The 21828-nt window shown below is 40.8% G+C and overlaps 1 protein-coding gene across 1 annotated transcript in view; it reads right to left on the bottom strand.

The window, feature by feature from the left end:
• Positions 1–313: 313 nt before the first annotated feature.
• Positions 314–21828, bottom strand: part of Map4k5 (mitogen-activated protein kinase kinase kinase kinase 5) — a 90673-nt gene continuing 69158 nt past the window's right edge. Inside the window, exons 23-32 of the mRNA XM_027418172.2 lie at positions 18391–18393; positions 18015–18129; positions 17603–17661; positions 15281–15384; positions 14727–14904; positions 10301–10369; positions 8463–8555; positions 5503–5573; positions 3530–3585; positions 314–1909 (exon numbers count right to left, since the gene is read on the bottom strand). Of these exons, the coding sequence (XP_027273973.1) occupies positions 1822–1909; positions 3530–3585; positions 5503–5573; positions 8463–8555; positions 10301–10369; positions 14727–14904; positions 15281–15384; positions 17603–17661; positions 18015–18129; positions 18391–18393 (836 nt within the window). The 3' untranslated portion in view covers positions 314–1821. The remainder of the gene's footprint in view (positions 1910–3529; positions 3586–5502; positions 5574–8462; positions 8556–10300; positions 10370–14726; positions 14905–15280; positions 15385–17602; positions 17662–18014; positions 18130–18390; positions 18394–21828) is intronic.

Genomic DNA, 21828 nt, shown 5'->3' with positions numbered 1-21828 from the left:
GGCATTTCTCAGTCAGAGGACCTGTTTACATACCCCATATAAACAGTCCACGTGCATTGTATTGAACAGTTACAGTGTGTGTGTGTGTGTGTGTGTGTGTGTGTGTGTGTGTGTGTGTGTGTGTGCACACATGTGGAGGTCAGGTAACAACACTGTAGAGTCAGTTCTTCCTCCTTTCACCTTCATATGGATGGGTTACAGGGATGAAAATTAGGTAGCAGCCAGGTTTGCATGGCAAGTGCCTCCATCCAGTGAGTATCCTGCTGGCTCTGATGCCGATAGGTGCACCGTTAAAGAATGAATACTTCACAGCTTGCTTGTGTAACATTTTATTCCTTGTATATTGCATAGTGAGAGGAGCAGAGTCAGGAGACTCTTGGTCTGGCTCAAGAACTAACCAGTATGAAGTGGTTAAGTTGCTTAACTTTGTTAAACTCTTATTTCCTCATTGGAAAGATGGAGATGATAACATGTACTTTATAAGCCTGCTAAAGATGAGATAGGTACATGGTTTTCCTGTCAAGTATCTGGTCAGACTATTTCTAGAGTTTGCTACTACTAGCCCCCTGTTCATCACCTCAATGCTAAGTGGTCTTAATAAATGCATTAAGACAGCTGGTACCAATAGAACACATCAATTCTGAATACTAACAATTGTAAAAGAAAAACATACTAAAAATGGCCCTAATCCTTGAATTTTAGTATAGTGGCTTTTTAAAAAATATAAAAACAACATAATTTATCTATACTATGCCATCAGAAATTCCAATTTCACTTAAAGTATTTTTTCCTTAACCCTACTCACAATGAACACCTATGTATGTGAAAACCCCAAGATTACACACGAAATTACTTTGCAGGTTCCCCATTGGCATAACATAAGTAAAAGACATAATATGGGCAGTTAAATACTTTTCCCCCCAAACATTAGGGATCATGAGATATATGAAGATTAATTTCTTGTGCATTATCCCTAATGCAAAAAAAAAATCACAGGTATATTATACTGCTTGTCAAACATATGGTAGTCACACCTAGACATTACACATGCCTGCCAAGGCTTTGTCCACCATCAGCACTTCAGCACAAGCCCATACAACCATCCGAAATGGAAAACATAAATTCCCTTTAAGGCAACCCTGTGTGAAACTGTCAGAAAATACTTTGTTAAATGAAACTGCATGTGCTGAACCCCTAAACACATTGCCTGTAGCCCCTAAAGTACGACTGTGTAAAGGTAAACAAAATGTTCACACATTATAAAAAAAAACAGCTGCTCTGCAACCTTCCTTTGCTAAAAGTTAGAAACATTACACCACTCCAGCAAGAGATTAATAAATAAGGATTAAATATTCTATCTTACAAAAACATACAGAACGGCCAATGTCAAAGTGAAAGGCTTGTTCGATAACTTCTTATCAAATTATGTTCACTAAGAAGGAATAAGGCCTGGTATAAAATGACAGACTGCTCACTAACCTCTCTGAAGATAATCATGTGAGTTATTTAAAAAAACCATGGCACCTTGTTACAAACATTATTTTTTTTAAAGGACTGTGTTTCCTGGAACTAGAGGACTATTCGTCTCATAGCTTTTATTAAGCAAACTTGATATAACCACCACACAGTGGCAAGAGATTGACTAGCTGTTTCCAGCTACAGAAAAATACTGAATTCTATCCTAATGTACAGATCATTTGATATAAAACCCACAACAATTAAAGCAAGTCATACTGCAGTCTATAGTGAATTCCCTTAAAACACTCTTGCTTTCAATGGAGTATATTTGTCTTCTCGTCACTTGGAATTTGTTTCTGTTGCTTAGTAACTATTTTCATGCCCAGCTAAGATGTAGAGATTGCTGTGTGCTGTGGGGTTTTCTGTTGGTCTGCTTTCCAAAACAACAACCCTGAAATGAAACCAGAACAAAAAGCGTTAAAGTGTTGAAAACAGGGTTCAGTGTTCGCACAGTGTCAAACCAGTTATCACCAGCTCGCCTGCCATAAAATTACATAAAGGTCACAGACATACAGCCAAAGTCCTTACTGTATTTCAGAACTTCAGGCACAACTGAGTAGCAATTGTTTTATACACAAAGTAATGAAATGGTCAGAGACAGTCTCACCTTATTCCAATTAAACCCAACTCCGATTACTCAGATATGCCAACAACAGGTGTGACAATGCCTTAGGAATTTATGCCAACAGGAAGAAGGGCTAGAGAATAAACAGGACCCTAAGAGGCCATCTGAACTGACTGCTCAGGGTCTTTGATAACAAAGGTTTAAAATAAAGACTGGAGTCAGGTGGTGGTGGAGATGTATGCCTTTAATACCAGCCAGTTCAAGGCCAGCCTAGTCTACAGAGTGAGTCCCAAAATAGGCTCCAAAACTACACAGAGAAACTGTCTCGAAAAGCCAAAAAAGAATAAAATAAGGGATATTCCACACAGAAAAGGAAGTCTAGAGGGCAAATGGAGGTGACAGTGAACATATACTGGATACTTTTGTAGCGTGTGAATCTTATGCAATTGGCATATGACTTTTGACAGCAATAAAAATATGCCTTGTGCACCGTGGAAATGTAGAGAAAAACAAAATCACCATTTGCCCAGTTAACCACTACTAACAAGAAGCAGGTAAAGGGGCTTGCTGAGGAGCCCAACTACCTAACTTTCATTCTTGGGACCCACATGGTGGAAGAAAAGAAGCAATTCTTGTAAGCTTCCCTCTGACCTCCAGATGAGTGTTATAGTGCACCTACATGGGCATGTGTGCACACACAGACACACTAAAATATAAGAGAGAGAGAGAGAAAAGAAAATATAAAAGCTTAAATATATTTGACAGTGAGAAAAGCATTAGCTGTGAGGTGTTACCCTCTACCAGCAGAATTCTCAGAATTAAAGACCTGCACTTCACCGGCCAGTCCCTCCAGCAGGAGGCAGGCGGCTCCTCCGGGTCCTGCTGACTCCTGTTTTCTCACAGAGTCAATTACTGTGCTTTTGTGCCTGTGGCTTACCTTTTCCTATTCACTAAGGCAGCCATCACTTCCCAAAAAACGCCCCTTTCTCCTTAAAACTCCTTCAGAGCCTTTAGCACCATTAACTCCATTTTCCAGCTCCTTCCCCATGCACCTAACACTTGAACAACGATGGATGGGACTACCTAATTCCTTATAATTAAGACTATGATCCAGATATTAAAACTAACATCAAGTTTATGTAATACTTGAAAGAGAGCAACACACCAACAAGACATGATGGAACTTAAGGGACGTGAAGTCATGTGTGAATACTACTATCTCCACATTTTGTCTTGGCTGAATATAGGTGCCTCTCAAAGCACAACCCTTACCCTGAAAAGCCTGTGAAGCCAACAGACCAAATACAATTCACTCTCTCAATACAAAAAATTTAAGTTGATGAGCCCTCTAGGTATTTTGACTAGAACCCAACACTGGCTGCAGTGTAATCAAGAGTGTGATTCTTGCTACTTCCACAAAATTATATTACTAGAACCGACTGTTACCTGTCTGATCCCAATAAGCGGAAAACTCTCGTCTCATCTGAAATTTCCTGGGTGACCTACGGCAGAAAACACTTGTCAGTAACACTGTAGCCCGGACAGTGCTTACACAGTAATATAACAGTCACTTAAATATAGCCATGAAAGAGAAGGAATAGTATTTCAGAGATGTAACTCCCCAAATCAAACATTTCCAGTGAGTTTTTGACTGCCTATCAGTAGAAATGGGTTGATGTTTACAGAGCATCTAGTCTGGGCCCTATTTCCCTTAAGAACTCAGTGGGATATGCTTTTGAATTCTTCCATTAGGTACAAGGTCATCTAAGTCTTACTTTACAGTGGGAGCTATCGGGGAATCCTGTTATTCATTCCCAAGTTTGTCATCTAGTGTTAGGTGACCCCTTCTGCAGCTCTCTGCATTCTGCAAAAGCTGCACCACTAAGCAAAGCACTCCCCAGAGCGCGGGGAGTATGGGTGTGACCTCTATCCAAGAAGGGCGACGGGCAGTGCAGTGCATAGGGCTCACTCTCCCTCCTCTAAAGGAGGCTTCTAAGGTGCGCTCTGTACCACTCCTTGGTGCTCATACTGAGTCCTGCTGTACAGTAGATGCCCACTTGTCCCCCCTTTTCTATGTTCCTCACCACATCACTTGTTTTCTAGAATCTGTTTCTAGATAAACTACCTTCTCTTGGGTTGTTATCTTGGGTTGGTCCTTGGAGAAACTCAAACTACGTGGCTATGCTTAGTAGAAAACAGTCTATTAACAGGAGTTTATAGTCTGGAAAGACAGAAGGAACGTCAATCTGTAAACAAGTTCGCTGCTATATACTCCAGGGAGCTAGTTTTCATGGTACGAAGCTGACGGACGTACTCTAATTACTGTGGAATGTTACTTCATGCAGAGGTTAAACTCCAACCAGGCTCCCATCAGAGGATGAGAGCTCCAGCACAAAGACACAGGTGCAGAGTGGAGTTCAAGTGAGATGCACTACAAGCAGGCAGCCACATGGCTGGGCACGTGGATTAGCAGAAAGCACATGCCTAGCATGCCAGAGTCCCTGGGTTTGAGTGCCCCAAAGATGGAAATGACACAATGAAAACAGCATCTAGGAACAATTAGTATGGCTGGCATGCTGGTAGTACGCATCAACTTTAGGGAAAGCTTGCCTTGAAAACCAAACCAAAACAAAAAAGGAAGGAAGGAAGGAAGGAAGGAAGGAAGGAAAGAAGAAAGGAAGGACAATTAGCATTGAAGCAGTAAGTAGGACTGTAGATTTCACTAAATACAGGGACCTGATGACATTTAGTGACAGGGGTCAGTGAATAAACCAACACATTCAAAGATAACTGGTTTATACCATTTTTTTTCTAGGAAGTAGAAATACTTATTTACATATAAATAAGGGTACAGATAATCTAAATTCAAATGCGAGAAAATTCCATGCTTTTCGGTAGATTTATGAACTTTGGCATAGAAAAATCACACCTCTGGGAAACACTCCCATCAGAGTGGAATTCCTCCCTCGGGGTGGAAGCCAACTCCTGCACTTTGGCATCCTGATCATCTCAGCTGAAAGACCTTTCCCATCCATGCGCTCCCATTTAGCTAGTGATGGGACATGTAAGAGTGCCTACTCACTGGATTATTTTGAGCTTTAAACATGCTAATATTTGTAAACTGCCTGGAACATAATAGGTCTTATACATCATCATTTATAAAAACAGTCTTCAACATTTTGGAGTTCCTTGTGGCTACTTGGTATTTATAGCAAAATATAAAAGTGAACATATGGGAGACAGACAGACAGACAGACAGAGAGAGAGAGAGAGAGAGAGAGAGAGTCCAGGTTTGCATGCTGCCGCTGCATGACATTAAAGGTGCTAAACAGGGCAGTGTGACTCAGAGAGGAAATGCATAAAATGAACATTGAAACCCTTGTGTGGGAGTCAATGGAGGAAATCTGAGAAAAACTGACCTCATCCGATTTGAAGCTTTTACCCTGCATCCCATGTTTCCAGAAAGCCAACACGCTGTCTTGAAGGCACACTGAAAAAGATGAGGGGAAAATGAAAAGGAAGCACAGATATCCCCCAACTGTTTTTAGGAGAAGATTTATTTTTATTACTTTTAATTACATGTATGTGAGCATGTGTGTGGTGTGTGTATGTGTGTGACTGCAGGTGCCTGAAGAGACCAGAGGCAAAGGATCCCACTGGAACTGGAGTTACAGGCGGCTTTGAGACACACAGATGCTGGGAACCAAACCTTGGTTGCAGTCCACGGTCTTAAACACTGAGCCATCTTCCTGGCCCCTCCCTAACTGTGTTTAATAAATGATAATGTAAGACTTTTCAAGTTTGCTCAGGGCAAAATTCCACTGTCTAGACCATTGCTGCTCAACATTTTTGTGACTAAGGCGTGTCTAAATTCAAGTAATTTACTGAGACAGTTAAGCAGCCTTCAAAGACGTATGTCACAGGCATTCTTCCAACATGGGCCGACTCTGATAAGCTGGCTATTGGTATACTAATTTCCCTTCCATAAGCTGTATCTTCCATTTTAAGTTATTAAAACAATGAAAACATGTAGTTAGGTTTTTGGGTTTAAAAGGAGTCATTCAAACAGCTATCAACAATATAAGTTTTAAAAAATAAACTTGCTTCAAAACTGAAAATCTAACCACACATTGAATATTATGATCTCAGTCAATTGCTAAAATCTTAGTATTTCACTGAACATTCTAGTAAATAGAATTAGAGAAACACAAACATTACTAAACATAATGGTGAAAAAAGATAGAAAATTACTACTGCCTGCCTGCCTGCCTTCTTCCCTCCCTCCCTTCCTATTTTTTGTGTTAGGGAGAAAATCCAGGGTTAGTGTATGCCAGACAAGCATGTATTTCTTATTAGAGTAGTAAGGACATGGTAAGTCTAAGAATGTCTGGGACATAATTCAACTTAATAAAAACAGAAGTATTTGACGATGACAGATCACATGTGTTTCACTAGTTGTGACAACTGAAGAACCTAGTTACTTGTCTAATTTTTGAGACATGATTTAATGGGACTCTCTCTGAGAAGATGCTTGTAACCATTTTAAGATTTATTTGGATGAGGTGATGGTAATCTAGGAGGAAACTTTGTATAACAATTAAAATTCTCCCAATAATGTGACACTACGATGTCAGTTCATCTCAACCCAGATAAGGAGGACTGAGGATCTACCAGATTCCTGCTTGAAAATGTGATGTCCTAGGTCCTGACATGCAGCACAGACAGAGTATATAATGTAGTAAGGAGGAAGCAAGCTTCCAAAATCTTTTCCATCTGGCTCTTCAGATAGCTTAGGCTTCTGCTTCAGTAAGTTACATTTCCATCACGAGCAAGTATTTTTCTGTCAGTTGTCCCACAAGAGCACAACACGTTGTATTTACTTTTGGTGTTAGGATACTGCCCAGGGTCCTCATGCACTCCATCACTGAGCTATGCCCTGTGCCCCTCAGCCTCGAGGATACAGCAAAACTCTAGTTTAATATGAGAACCCAGGTTAGACAAACCCAGAAAGTTTCTAGCTAGTTAAAAGCAATTTTAAAAGCACATACAAGTAATTCTATGATATATGTGTCTGTGTGTGTATCCTTTTCTTTCATGGTAGAATCATATAATCGTCTAAAATATTTGGATCTATAATATTTTTCTCACAACTTCTACTTCTCCTTTGGAAAATGCTGACATACCAGCAAAAAAGATGGAAGTGGAGTTATAATTAATTTTTTGTTATTCGAGGCAGTATTTCCCTATACAGTCTGGCTTAGAATTAGACCAGGTTAGTCTCAAACTTACAGAGACCCACCTGCCTCTGCCTCCCAAGTGCTGCGGTTTAAAAGTGTGTACCAGCACACTCAATCCTATAATGCTTAAAAAAAAAATCATAAGATCAATGAGCACTCTAAATTAAAATACTAATAAGGAAAAAAGTTAAAAATGACACATTCCTTTCTAAAGCCTCAGGGAAACTTGTTATTTATTTATATTTTTAAAAACCTTTTATTTTATATGCATGAATGTTCTGCCTGCATATGTGTGCCACATGTGTACTTGTTGGATACCCAGGAACTGGTATGGTTGTAAACTACCATATGTGTGCAGAGAATTGAACCTGGGTCCTCTGCAAAAGCAACAAGTGCTCCTAAGTGCCGAGCCATCTCTCCAGCCTCAAGATTTATTTATTTTTATTTTATGTGTCTGGGTGTTTTGTCTGCATGCAATGCCTGTGTATTACAAGTGTACAGGGCCTGTGGAGGAACAGAGAATCAGATCCTCTGAAATGGAAGTTATAGAGGGATGTGAGCTGCCATGTGGGTCCTTGGATTTGAACCCAGGTTCTCTGGGACAACATTCAGTGCTCTTAATTTTGGAGGTATCACTTCAGCCCCAAAGTTACTATTTATAGAGAAACAGATTTAAAACAGTAACCATCAAGACACAGAACTATACACCAGTGATAAAGAATTACAGTGGACCTAACAGAGAGGTCACTTCACACAGGCGCCTTCATGACTTGGAAAGAGCTGGGAAAAGCATAATTCACTCAGTACAACAATGGTAATATTGAGCATATTTAAAAACCAGTACCCAGGAAACAAGGACACAGGCAAGACCAGTGCTGTCTACTCTGGTGGCAACTAGCCATAAAAGTCACATCAAAAGGGGACCATAATCAGAGTGAATTATACATATGAAACTGACAATAAAAAAATCAAAATGAAATTAGTTGACAATTTAGAAAGTACTCTGGCACTTGCCACATGAACTAGTACATTTGATCACAGGGTTTCTATCAGCTTGGAGCTACGAGATGGCTGCTGGTCTACACAACCCTCAGGAAAGAATGCACAAAGTCCCCAGATATCAGTAACAGAAAGGCACTCACCAACAGATTCAATGCGGAAGTCAAAACTCAGCTCAGAGGCAAGCTTCTTACTTGACTTTAGTTTTCCTTGTAGATTTACAATTTTTACAAATTCTTAAGAGAAATTAAAAAAAGGTCAAGACTGGAAATGAAAATTTCCTAAAATAAGTATGGTATATTTTACATGGGTACTGAATAATATTCTTAATAAAGTTCAAAGACTTATCTTGATTGGAGCATGCCTAGTGAAAAACTGGAATTAATGTTTTAAAATATACATAATTATAGAGCTGTTTATTTAATAAGTGGTACTTTTACTATTTTTAAAATTAAATAGACACAATATCCTTATTTTTAAGAAGTGGCTACTTTGATGCTCAAATATTTAGCGATGAGTTGTGATTTTTTTCCCTCACAAATCCCATGGTATTTGTCAAGTAGTACTTGCAGCAATTCCTGCCTGCCATGAAAGTTCCAGGTCTGCCAGGGCACACTGGGCCAGAAGCGGCACTGCCAAGGGCAGTAAACTTTGGGAGGGGGAAATGCAAATAAGCTTCTTTCCCTCTGCTTTCTGATTTCCTCACCTTAGTTCAAAGAGAGCTGAAAAACACCCTTTGTTTCTCAAGTATCCACTCCCATGATTTGAGATTACAAGCCTTGTCTCCACTGCTGTCTACCAAAACCAACTTATAAGTCACAGAGCTGGGAGGACATTTTCTGAGGCCACTTCTTTAACAACAGAAATTGGTTTAGTCAGGACACAGAGTCCTGTTGATCAATGTGTCCCTAAAATTATGTTAACATGTATGATACTAAGTATGAGGTCTTCCTTGATGACTCACAAATTTGCAGGGGGGTTAGTGTGAAAGCCTCAGTCCTCCTGAATACTTGTGAGGCTTACCTGGTTAATAACAAAATTTGTATTGATGCAGTTTCCTTAGAGGTAACTTGGTGTTTAGAGCCAAGTCCCTAACTAGGGGACAACAGTGAGTGAAGCCCTGCAGGCCTGGTGTACTACTCAGTTATCACCTTACATGATCTTACACATACAGGTAGTTCAGTCACTAAAAGCAAGCTGAAAACAGGCTAAATGATAGCAAATATAGCCATGTCTCAAACATAATCCCAAGCCTGGGTACAGTACAGCCTGCATGAAGATAAAAGGAGTACTAAGAACCAGAGTGCCTCATCTGCAAGATCAAAATAACACTGCTGCTAAGTTGTTTTTTCCTGCCTTCCCTGTTTATGTTGCAACTCTTCCATTAATAGTATCTCTCCTACATCAAAAGATCAAGGTTAGTAGATGCAAGTGTCAAATGCCTGAGTATATTAGAACTGACATGTGGACTCCTTTAAACCCACCTTCACTGACATGCCCTCAAAAGTTCATGTTAAATGCTTTGTTTTGTTTTTCTTTTTCTTTTCCTTTTTTTGAGACAGGATCTTAGAACTCGCTCTGTAGACCAGGCTGGCCTCTAACTCACAGAGATCCACCTGCCACTGCCTCCCTAGTGCCGGGTTTAAAGGCGTGCACCACCACTGCCCAACTTGTTAAGTGATTCTATGATCACAGTTTACTGTAACCTTCTGTTCTCATTAATTACAGCGAGAGGAAATAGTTTATACGGAAATTCTCTAAGATGTGGGGCAGTGCTAACATCCCCACACGAGCCAAGTGTCAAATGAAAGGATGGCACCGAGGAACATGGCAACTGAGTCTCTTGTTGCAGTGAACTTAGCTGCTTTGACAATACAACCAGGTCACTTAAAGAGGAAGAGCTTGAGTGACAGTGTCAATTCCATTAAAGGGTTGCTTTATGAAGTAGTACACTCAAAATGAACTTTAAAATAATACTCACTGTCTAAACACACCAAAACAGTGTCTCTCTCCAACTGAGTCACGTGAATGGAATCCAGTTGTTGGCTGCCTAAGTGGGAAAACATTACAGTTAGTAACATGCTTCAGTAAATCAGTCTGAATCTTGCTGTGATACGCTCTTTAAAATATGGCATAAACTGCATTTTGTCATATCTTTAAAAAAGTATGTACATCATTTTAGGAGAACAAATGTCAGCTCTAACATAGATAAACCAAGCTAAAAAGTTCAGTGTTGCTTTAGTTACTGCTTTTGTTCTGGAAAGGTGGGCTACAGTGATGGGGGAAGCCCTTCTGTATACTGTGAATATGTTTCTCTTATTGGTTGATGAATACATTCTGCCTGTCTATTGGCCTTCACCATAGTGACGATGACGAAGAAGGCAGACATGGGAAAGGGAAGGAAGATGCACACATCAGTTAGCTTTTGTTCTACACTTAGAAGAGATGGAATCCTTGAGGTCCAATGGGAATTCCACTTCCCCAAGCCTCAAAAAGCGGTCCAAATACCCAGAAATGAGCTCAAACTGGACTACAGGAGGATTTCTGGTAGATAAAAGCCAGCACTCTCCAGGAACTTGTGAAATTGGTTCCCATCTACCAAAGCAGTCATTTCCCTTACTTCTGGTAGAGGAGACATATGGCTACCTGTGGTGCCTATCAACATAGCAAAGTGCATGCTGGTCTCCAGGCTCCTTCAGCATCACAAGTGCCCATTAGACATTTCAAAGTCCATGCTAGCATCCTAGCCTTTCTTACCTGCTCCCCTCCCCTGAACTCCCTCTAGCTCATGGGCTTTCCTCCCCACCCCAGCTTATAACTTTCCTTATAACCCTGCCACTGTTGGTAGACTTCTCCCACTATGCTTTCTCTACTCTCCATCCCCTGCTCTTCTCCCCTCCCTTGCAGATAGCCCTGGCCATGTCCAGTCTCCTGGCCATATTCTTTTTCTCTCTGCTGTGGACTCTTCCAGATAACTCTGGCTGTTGTCTTTCTCTCCCATCTACAGCAAAAACTTTCCCCTTAACCATACCATGGAGCGGTCCTGTCAGCAGTCTAGACAGCGGACACATGGTGCTCCTTACAGACACATCAATGAGCAGCACAGCAAACAGCCTCGTCAACACTACCACCAAGTTATCTTCAAGGCAGCACACCAAATGTTCTTTTTCTCAGCTAACCCATGATCATCCACCCACTCAACAAATACCAAGGAGTGACCATGCAATAAAGGACCATGTAATAATGAATCAGAACCTGCGAAGGAAGGACTCCTGGAACAGAGCTCATCTCAATGCTATAGCTTTGCCAGCTGAAGGCTCTTGGCTCAACAACAGACATGGCTGGGAATTAGATTAATGATTACCCATGAAAACGAAACCTAATGAGGACAAAAGCTGGACTAGACAGGGCATCTCACCTGTGTGGAAGGGTGACCTGATGATGACCTCAGAGGCTGGGCTCTGCTCAGGAAGTAATTTTTGGTCTGTTTTTATTTTAGCTGGGACAATGTTACAGGTGGATATAATATGACCTCAGGCATTAGAGCATAACAAAATCTCAAAAACCAACTCAACTTCTGAGGTTCAAAAGAAGATTCAACAAATTTCCAGCCTTAACGAGTATATATAGCTCCCAACACACCATCTGGAAGAAAGACATTGTACATCGCCACCAAGTAATATACAATGATCTTTGATACCACAACAACCAGCAAACACACTGTGGGACTATGTAATAAAGATGGCTTGAGTTTTTATTTTGTTATTTTTAAAAATGACCATGCTTTTGTTGTTATTTTCAATTCTTTTTGAGACAGGGTTTCATTATGTAACACTGCCTGCTCTTGCCTCCAGAACGCTTGGATTAGAGGCATGTACCATCATTCCCAGCCTAATCATGTTGTTTTAATTAAACTGATACATAGCCACTTTTTGAGCGCTACTTGCTTATTGGGAACCATTTCTATCTAGGCTGCTTACTTTGGCAATAGGAAGGCAATGCTACTTCAGTCCTTTCTGTGAGCTTCATGGGAGGCACACACCCAACTGCAGAAGCCAGTAAGCCGTACAGAGAAAAGCAAGGTACAGGTGCAAGTGGCTTTCTTCTTTACCCTGACTGGAAACTACAGCTTGGTCCATACAGGGGGAGTTCACACAGGGCTTGACAGCTTGTTAAACTTTCAGGAAATTTATGAGCCACATGACCACTGGTTTGAAACTGACTATGACGGTAATGTTACTCTTCAGGTAACCACAACAAATGGCTGCACCCATAGATCATGTTGTAAAACTAGGGCATCTCTGGTCATACTGATTGTCTTTGTAATGTGTGGGATCAAACACAGTGCTTGTGCACACTAGTTATAGACATTTCCACTGAGCTCTGTTCCAGTCTTATTCTGAAGGTGACATTTGTGTAGACGTTAAGCTTTCCTAGTTGGGATGCTTAATGAGCTCTTAGAACTCAAGTCTTTACGTTATCAAAAGCCAAGAAGCACCAAATGAAACACTCTAATAGATGTCCTCACAACGTAGTGAAGACTGTAACAATAGTCTAATAAAACCACCACAAACTGCTTGAATTCTGTTTAAAAGTGGCCTAATAAATCATGGTTGATAAATGACAAAATAATACACCAGCACAACAAACAGAAAAATAAGGATTCCTTTTCTCATTTCATATATTCCACAGATTCAAAAAATAAATTCTTCAAAATCCTCTCTGATAGTGCTTTTGAAACAGATTTACTTGTTGTGAACCAGTCACCCTGTGGGGTTAGAGAACATCAGAAATCACTCCTACCCAACCACAGCCCCAGACTGTGAGAAAGATGGGGAGAAAGCCCCATCTTTCTCCCATGCCCCACCTCTGTGGACTTCTTTGGGGCCTAATCCTATTTGACTTGCAAAGATTGTTTTCAGTGTCTACAGGTGAGAATACATGGCATCTGTCCTTTGATATTTCACTTTTTCCCATTGTCAAGTTAGCTTCATTCTCATTCTTGTCCGATACCGTGTGCCCCTATACACAGCCCAGGGTAGCCTGACTCAAAATTATCCTTCCACCTTCATCTCCTGAGTACAGAGATTACAGGCATGTGCCATCACACTCAACATAGGTTCACAGTTTTGATGGTTGAGTAATACTCCACAGTGTAGACATACCATATTTTCTTTATCCACCAGCTGAACTCAATCTAGGGTGATTCCCTATCTTGGTTATTGGGGAGAAAGCTGCAATAAATATGCACGTGCAGCTCTCTTCCCAGCATACTGGTTTTATTTTCTCTGGAAAGGAGTGTATACCCAATAGTGAAACTGCTGGGTGATGAAGCAGTTCTATTTCTAGCCTTTGAAAAGCCCCTAAACTCTTTCCACAATGGCTGCACTAACTTTATCCTGGCCAGTAGCTCCTCAGCATCCTCAAAGGAGTTTGCTACTGCTGTGGTTTAGGTGGTATCTCATGATATCATGGACTTGCATATTGTTTTCATTTAAAAAATCTATTCTTGACTGATTTTTCCAAACTTCAACTGTGAGAAAAGCTGTCCTTCCAGAGCTTTCACTGAGACACGTGCGATAAACTCCTACATTCACCAGCCAATCGTAGAAAAAACAATGAATATTCCAATGGAAAAGCTTGCAGGCTACCAAGAAACTTCTACCCATGTCTTCAGAGCACACCCACTGGTTGTAATAGGGTGTGTGTGTGTTTGGGGGGTTCGTAGGATAAATAGGACAGGGAAAAAAGGGAACTTTCTTAGCTTGAGATACATAACTATTTAGTAAGGCCAAAGACAAACTGATAACAACTCAGACTTGAAATTTAAAAACAGTTTATTTAATTTATGTGTATGAGTGTTGGCCTGTATGTATGGCTGTGCACTACATGCATTGCCTGGTGCCCATGGAAGCCAGAAGAGGGCATCAGAGCTCCTGGAACTAGAGCTTCGAGCCATCTTGTGGGTGCTGGGAAATTGAACCTGGGTCCTCTGCAAAGACAACCAGCTCTTAACCCTGGAGCCATCTTTCCAGCCTGTCAACAACTGGGACTTTCAAATGTCAAGAATATTTAAAACTCCTCAGTAAAATAATTTGTATAAAGTTTTCTTGGGCAAGGAACCAAGGAGATGCTTGCTGTCACGCCTGATGAGTTAGTGCAATCCCTAGAACCCACGTACTGTAAGGGGAGAAACTAATGCCCACAAGCATGTGTGCCACCTATATTAAAAAAGTCCTGGGGCAAACAGAGATCACAAACTACATGTAGGTAATCTCTTGGCTTACATGGAAAATTATGCTTGCATTTGTATGTAGGAGCCCACGATGGTTGAATTGAATCTTCTCATCTAGTACAGGCAAAAGCATGGCTATCTGAACATAAAGTGAAAAACACAAAACACTCACCCGCACCGATTTCTGTAAACCAGGAAGATGCAGAATTCAAGTTGATTGTCTCAAACTGAACTACTTGGTTTGACTCTGTGCCTTTGCTGATAGCTACACAAACCATGGGGTACTCCTGTTCTGGTATCACCAACATTTCAAAAACATTCAAGGGACTTGGTAAAGGAAAATCAAAGTGCTGCAACAAACAACAAGAGAAAAAGGAGAAATGTAGCAATCTTCTGTTCATACTGTGTTGAGTGAAGTCAGCTGTAAGTCTGGTGGTTACCCTGCCTCATCCTATACAAGCTTGCCTCTGTGATGATGAGCATTGAGTACCTTTAGAGAAACTTAGAGGACTGGCCACACTAATGTTTGTAAATATGATGATTCCAGAAGCTTATTAAGTAACAGTAAGTTACAGAGAAGATATTACTAAGAACAGAAAACATCACACACAACAGTTCCTACAAACTCTCAAGGGGCTGTCCCTAATAGTAGTAATTACAGCTTTAGCCTATTACATTTATGCACAGTTCTTTGTCAAAAGGAAAATGTAAGAAAGCCACATGTACCTTAATCAACATGAATTTCTGCATTGGTTCATACCACTGAAGCAGAACAATTCCAGACTGCAAAGCTCCGCAGAGGTATTTATGTCCTGTGTAAGGGTTTCTAACTGAAAAGAAAGAAAAAATAAAAAAAAAAAAAAAACGCTAATTACATGTAAACGCTGAAAGCTTTTGTGAGAAAATAGTTTAGCTAAAAGTGACAGCTGAATTACCTTCACCAAAAAGCTAAGAGGCCTCTCTTTCTTTTCTTTTGAGACAGGGTCTTATTTTGTAGCTCGGGATGGCCTGGCATTTACTCTGTAGACCAAGTTGGCCTTAACTCACAGAGATCCACCTGCCTCTGTCTCCCAAGTCCTGGCACTACAGATGTGCACCCCCTTGCCTGGTCCAATTTATTTATTTATTTATTTATTTATTTATTTATTCATTCATTCATTCATTCATTCATTCATTCATTCATTCATTCAATGAAGGCAGTTGCTGGTGTTAGCAAATGCCAGTGGTGTGTGGTAAATCAATACTGCAGTACAGAAGAAAAAATTATTTGAAGTAGCTATTTTTAGCTGACAAACTGCTAACCAAGATGATGAGAATGGATAGAAAATAAAAAAATATTATAGCCTTTCATTTTTTATTTAAACAAAAAATATCAATTGGAGAGAATACATTTCTTTCTTTCTTTCCTTTTTTTTTTTTTTCCCCCCAAGACAGGGTTTCTCTGTATTGGTTTGGAGTCTGTCCTGGAACTCGCTCTGTAGACCAGGCTGGCCTTGAACTCACAGAGATCTGCCTGTCTCTGCCTCCTGAGAGCTGGGATTAAAGGCGTGCACCACCAACACCCGGCCCATATATTTATTTTTAAATGCCTTTAATATGCTGAGTACTTAACTACAAGGAGTTTATGAGATCTATTAGTTCTAAAACAGGTAAGCTACTCTATAAACCCAAAATCTGCTTCTAAATAAACTGAAAGGATAAAATATCACAGGTCTAGGGACAACTGAAACTACTAAGGAATGTCCCTATGGCAGAGCAGCTTGAGGGATGATGAAGATAATTTATCATGAATGCATGTATTAGTTCATCTTGCTGTAACACCCTTGACTCAAATCTACAAAAATTCATCTTGGTCTGTTTTTTTTTCTCAGTGTGACTCCCAACCACCACAATACACAATGGTTATGTGAGCAGGTTCTTGCTTTAAGTTCTATATAACTGTATCTCAGGACTGTAAGCTTCTAGACCTCTCTGAGCCATAGATCTTGGGACGGTGACAGATACATGACTCTCCTTAGGAAGCCGAAATCTGGTTGTATCATCACTGTGCAACATCTCAGTCAGACCAGGCTTGAGTGTATTACGATGGCTCTAGGGACTACACCACTTGGTGACACGCCACTTAAGTACAATAGTTAAATCACCCAGTGACACATACACACCATGAAGTGACACATAACTGTAGACAGAGCACATTGTTGTTGAGTATTTTTTTCTACAGGGTATCTTTTCCTGAGGATACATATGTTCACTGATCAAACAAACAAACCCTGTAAGTCAGGGGTCCAAGATTAGCAGAGATTGTACCCAGATCTGATTCTAGGTTCTATCACTCCCTTGTGACATAATCAGTGTCCAGAACCGTTTATGGAATAAATGAGATAGCTATGTAGTAAGGAATGTAACTGCTGCTTCAAAAGAAGTCCATCCTTTAACGTTCCTCTCCTCAGAAACAACCGCTAAGCCTTTGGGATGTCATGCTTGAATCCCCATTATGCCTTACATCTAACAATGAAATTTAGGCTGGGGTCAGCAACACCAGATAATTTTAGTATGAGGAATTGGTCATGCCAGAAAGACCAAGAGTGTGACTTTGGGTGGGGGCTTTGACTCATGAAGTATCAGCTGATCAATGGAGGGGTTGGATGGGAGAATAGCCATGTGGGTAATCTCACACCTTCACAATGGAGCTCCGAACTCTGCATACTTGAATCAACACCTGACTGGCAATGCTGTGTGAACTGCCACATAGTGATACCATAAAGGGACAACACTGGTGTCCACTACTGCAACTGCGCCATGTCTGGCAGCCCTGTATCTGCCACATGCACTCTGCACACAGCTGATTTTAACCTTTATTTTACTGTGTAATCAGAACCATGAACATCATTCCTGTCAGTGAGTTTGAGGTTGGTTTGGGGTTAATAGTGACATGAGAGGTGGGGATGGTTTGTGTGGATGATGTTGTCCCAGCGGCAAACTCTTAGACTGACTTTTAAAGATATTAAAAGTTCTGACCATCTAGTGTGAGAAGTAGCATTTACTCACCTATGCAGCATTTATGGCAGCCTTTTGTATCAGGGATCTTTGTTGTTAAGGCAAACTTTCTGAAAATGTAAGACAATACGAATGAACTCCTTTGTGACATTCATATGGTGATATATGAACCAGCTGTACCAGAATCAGACAGGAAGGGGCTTAAAAGCCAACCAACCAACCAACCAACCAACCAACCACCCACCCACCTTGGACTCTGACTTTAGACTTTGATTTTATAGAATGAAGAACTTGTTATAAAACGTTCATAAGTGATTTTCATGCAGGTAACATGAATGATTTCCGGTCTGGATGACACGTAAATTAAGAACAGGGAGCTGTTTCACCAGACGAGGAACACTAGCAGCTTAAAAACAGACACAAATAACCTCACCCCCAGTAGGATCAAGATGGTATTTTGTACCTTGGCAGAATGCGGTCAGGAAACCTATGAGTTTGTATATGGGCAGCTAACCCTGGTTTTCTGGCTTGTTCAAACAATGCAATAAGATTGTGGGAGTAGAGCTGAAAGGTCTTTCCTGTAAAGGAGAAGGAAGTTACTTTTACTAGGATAAATTTCAGGAGAAAGAGACAATTTTCAAGTAAAAGAAAATGCAGTTAGCTAGGTGTGTCGGCACATGCCTTTAGTCCCAGGAATCAGGATGTGGAGGCAAGTGGATCTCTGTTGAGTTCAAGGCCAGTCTAGTCTACATAGTGAGTTCTAGTATACCCAACAGCTGCACAGTGAGACCCTCTCTCAAAAACACCAAAAACAAAACAAAACAAAAAAACACAATTACCTTCTGAAAAGATGAGTCCAGTAATATTCAAGGATCAAGCAGAAGAGAAAAATATGTAAAAACACAACAAACAAACTTGGTTAATATTTCAAAAGCAATGGATAAAATTACTTTTAAGCAAGTAGATCATTCTCTTTAGGCATATTCTGACAAATAGGTGATCTGGGAAGAATAAATGTAAAACTATTTGATGCTAGTGAAGAAAGAGAAACTGTTAAACATTGGTGTATACGTGTGTTACAAACAAAACAGAAAATTCTGTAATATTGTGACTATCTCTTTGGGACAAATCTATCCACCAGCAATCTATTGAATTACCTTCAATTAAAATTGATTGTGAATAAATTTTTAAATGTATAGATTGTAATACCAGGAAAAGTGAAATAAGACAGTACTACAAGCCCCAGTACAGTAAGGCATAACCCATACACATCCAATGTAGCCATGCTTAATAGGAGATATATACACAAATGTTGTCTGATTCCTCACAAGGGGTGTGATAGAATAACAACACTTGCCCTTTTCCTAGAGGAAACACATTACATAGGGTATTTTATCCTCATAACCGTTTCTCAGAATAGAAACATTCTGGCCAACACAGCATCTTCCTTTTCTCTCCATTCACTGTTCCTGATACCTCTGCTCTTTCCATTTTAGGGATAATTCTAATTGCACTACAGAAATAAACTAATCATAAACTATTTCCTGTCATCCCATTTTATTTCATGAAAATAAAAGGTGTACTACATGTGGTTTTAAAACTATGTCTGAAGACAGCCATGTCTAATGATAAACGTTGCAAGAGTTAAGAAAAGTTATTTGACATACAAAATTCTGATGCCCAGATGTGCAGAGGGAGGGCCTAGTAGACTAGTAGGAGACTCAGGTTTGAGAGGCCATGGATGTTTCTCAGGGGCCTTGGGGCTCATGGAGGTAAAGCAAAAGACAAGCAGTGGATCCCTTGCACCAAGATGGCCTGTCTGGTCAATGACATGAAGGTCAAATCCCTGGAGGGCCATCTGCCTCTCCCTGCCATCAAGGAATCTGAGACCATTGCCTTTTCCTGGAACATCCCTAAAGGATGAGGAAATAAAGATCATGCCAGCGCAGAAGCAGACTCACAGCAGTGGGCCAGCTTCAAGGCTTCTGTCACTACTGGGACAATGGTCATTCTGGTCTTGGTGTTAAGTGCTCCAGGGAGGCAGCCACTACCATCCAAGGAGCAATCGTCATGGCCAAGCTTCCACACTGTCCCTGTCTGGAGAGACTACTGGGGGAACAAGATAGGCAAACTCTATATCATTCCATACAAGGTGACAGGCCACTATTGCTCTGTGCTGGTGTGCCTCATCCCATTCCCAGAGGCCCTGGCATCATCTCTGCTCCTGTGCCCAAGAAGCTGCTGCTGCTGGCTGGTATTGAGACTGTTGCACATCAGCCAAGGGCTGAATGCCACCCTGGGCAACTTCACCTTTGATGTCATCTCCAAGACCTACAGCTACTTGACCCACACCTGGAAAAAGACTGTTCACCAAGACTCCCTATCAGGAATTCACTGCCCATCTTGTAAAAACCCAGCTATGGCTACCACCCAGGGGGTTTATACCAGAAAAAGAAACTCAATTAAGTCTGTTAAGAGATTCAGAAGTCATTCAAATAGAATTGGGTTTGTTTCTTTTCGAAAGAGTAATATATGAATATTTGCTAAATTAAATAAAAAATGACAGGCTAATCATAATTAAAACCAAAGTGATTAAGTGCTCTTTAGAGTAGTGATTCTTAAACTGGGGGTTGTGACCTCCTTGGGGGGATGGAATGACCCTTTCACAAGAGTCATCTAAGATCATTGGAAGATACAGATATTTACATCACAAATCACAACAGTAGCAAAATTACAGTTATGAAGTAGCAATGAAAATAATTTTATGGCTGGGGTCACCACAACATGAGGAGGTGTATTAAAGGGTCACAGTGTTAGGAAGGTTGAAAAGCACTGCTGTAGAGGATCCCCACTTCTTAGTAAGTCATTTACACACAAAGCTATTTTTCATAAACATTGTTATTACTCAAATACAGATTCCTGAAGTATCTCCACTGGGGAGAAATAACAATTAGCTATCTTGTACTACAAATGAAATCAATCAGTTAGTCTCCATGCAGCTACATAAGCCCAATGTGTAAGAAAATATTATTTGGTGGGTGTGGTGGTTGAGTAAGAATGGCCTCCACAGGCTCATAAATTTGAATGCTTAGGCATTAAGGAGTGGCACTATTTGAAAGAATTAGAGGTCTCAGGAGGTGCTGCCATGTTAAAAGTGTGTCACTGGGAGAGGGCTCTGAAGTTTCAAAGCCCATGCCAGTCCTAGTCAGTCAGTCAGTCTGTCTGTCTTTCTGCCTAGGAATCAGGATGTGGCTCTCAGCTACTGCTCCAGTGCCTTCCTGCCATGACAATGGACTAAACCTCTAAAAATGTAAGCCAGCCCCAATTAAATGCTTTCCTTTATAAGAACTGTTTTATTATGGTATCTCTTCACAGCAATAGAACTGTGACTAAGATAGTGGGTAAGAAATACAAGAAAAAAGTCTAAAGATATAACTTACCAATCCTTTCATTACCACCAGCTATCAAAAACAAACGAACAAACAAACAAACAAACAAACAAACAAACAAACCCGACATGCTAAAATCAGAACAGCTGCTCAAGAGTCTCCTTGTTTAGATAATCTCTCTCTCTCTCTCTCTCTCTCTCTCTCTCTCTCTCTCTCTCTGTGTGTGTGTGTGTGTGTGTGTGTGTGTGCGCTTGTATGAGTGCAGATTCATGTGCATGTGTGAGCCAGAGGTCACTATTGAATGTTGTTCTTCAGTCAATGTCTCTCTTGATTATGAGATAGGTTCTCTCCATGGTCTGGACCTCCCCTACCAGGTCGGTTTGTTGCCTCGTGAGCCCCAAGGAACCTCCTGCCTCTGCCTCCCTAGTACTGGAATTACAAGTGTGCACCACCACACCTAGCTTTCTCCATGGATGCTGGGGACAGAACTCAGGTCCTCACGCTTGTTAGAAAGCATTCTTCAGACTGAGCCATCTGTCTCCCTGGATTAGCACTCAAAAGCATCGTCTAAGGCAGCCATATGTAACAACATCTGTTTAAGGCTTTACAATTTACTCAGCACTCTGGGCTGTTTTACTTAACCCTCACAACAATCTCATGAGACTGGTTTTTGTTGTTGTTTTGTTTTTAATGCCACTGTCCTGATTTGATAATTAAGAAAATTGAGGTTAAAGTGGGTGGATGGCTAGCATTCATGGAGAAAGGAGGTAGCTTGACCCCCTGCTTCCTCCCTCTGCATGGCTAACACTCAAAGGGAGACAGAGTGCAGCAGCAATGGGCCTGGTGTGGAAGGGAATGGGCTCAGCAGGTCACCACAATGTCCCCTCC

This window comes from Cricetulus griseus, chromosome 5 (assembly GCF_003668045.3).
Source record: "Cricetulus griseus strain 17A/GY chromosome 5, alternate assembly CriGri-PICRH-1.0, whole genome shotgun sequence".
Lineage (NCBI taxonomy): Eukaryota > Metazoa > Chordata > Mammalia > Rodentia > Cricetidae > Cricetulus > Cricetulus griseus.
The sequence above is the reverse complement of the archived record's forward strand: the minus strand, read 5'-3'. Positions and strand labels throughout refer to the sequence as shown.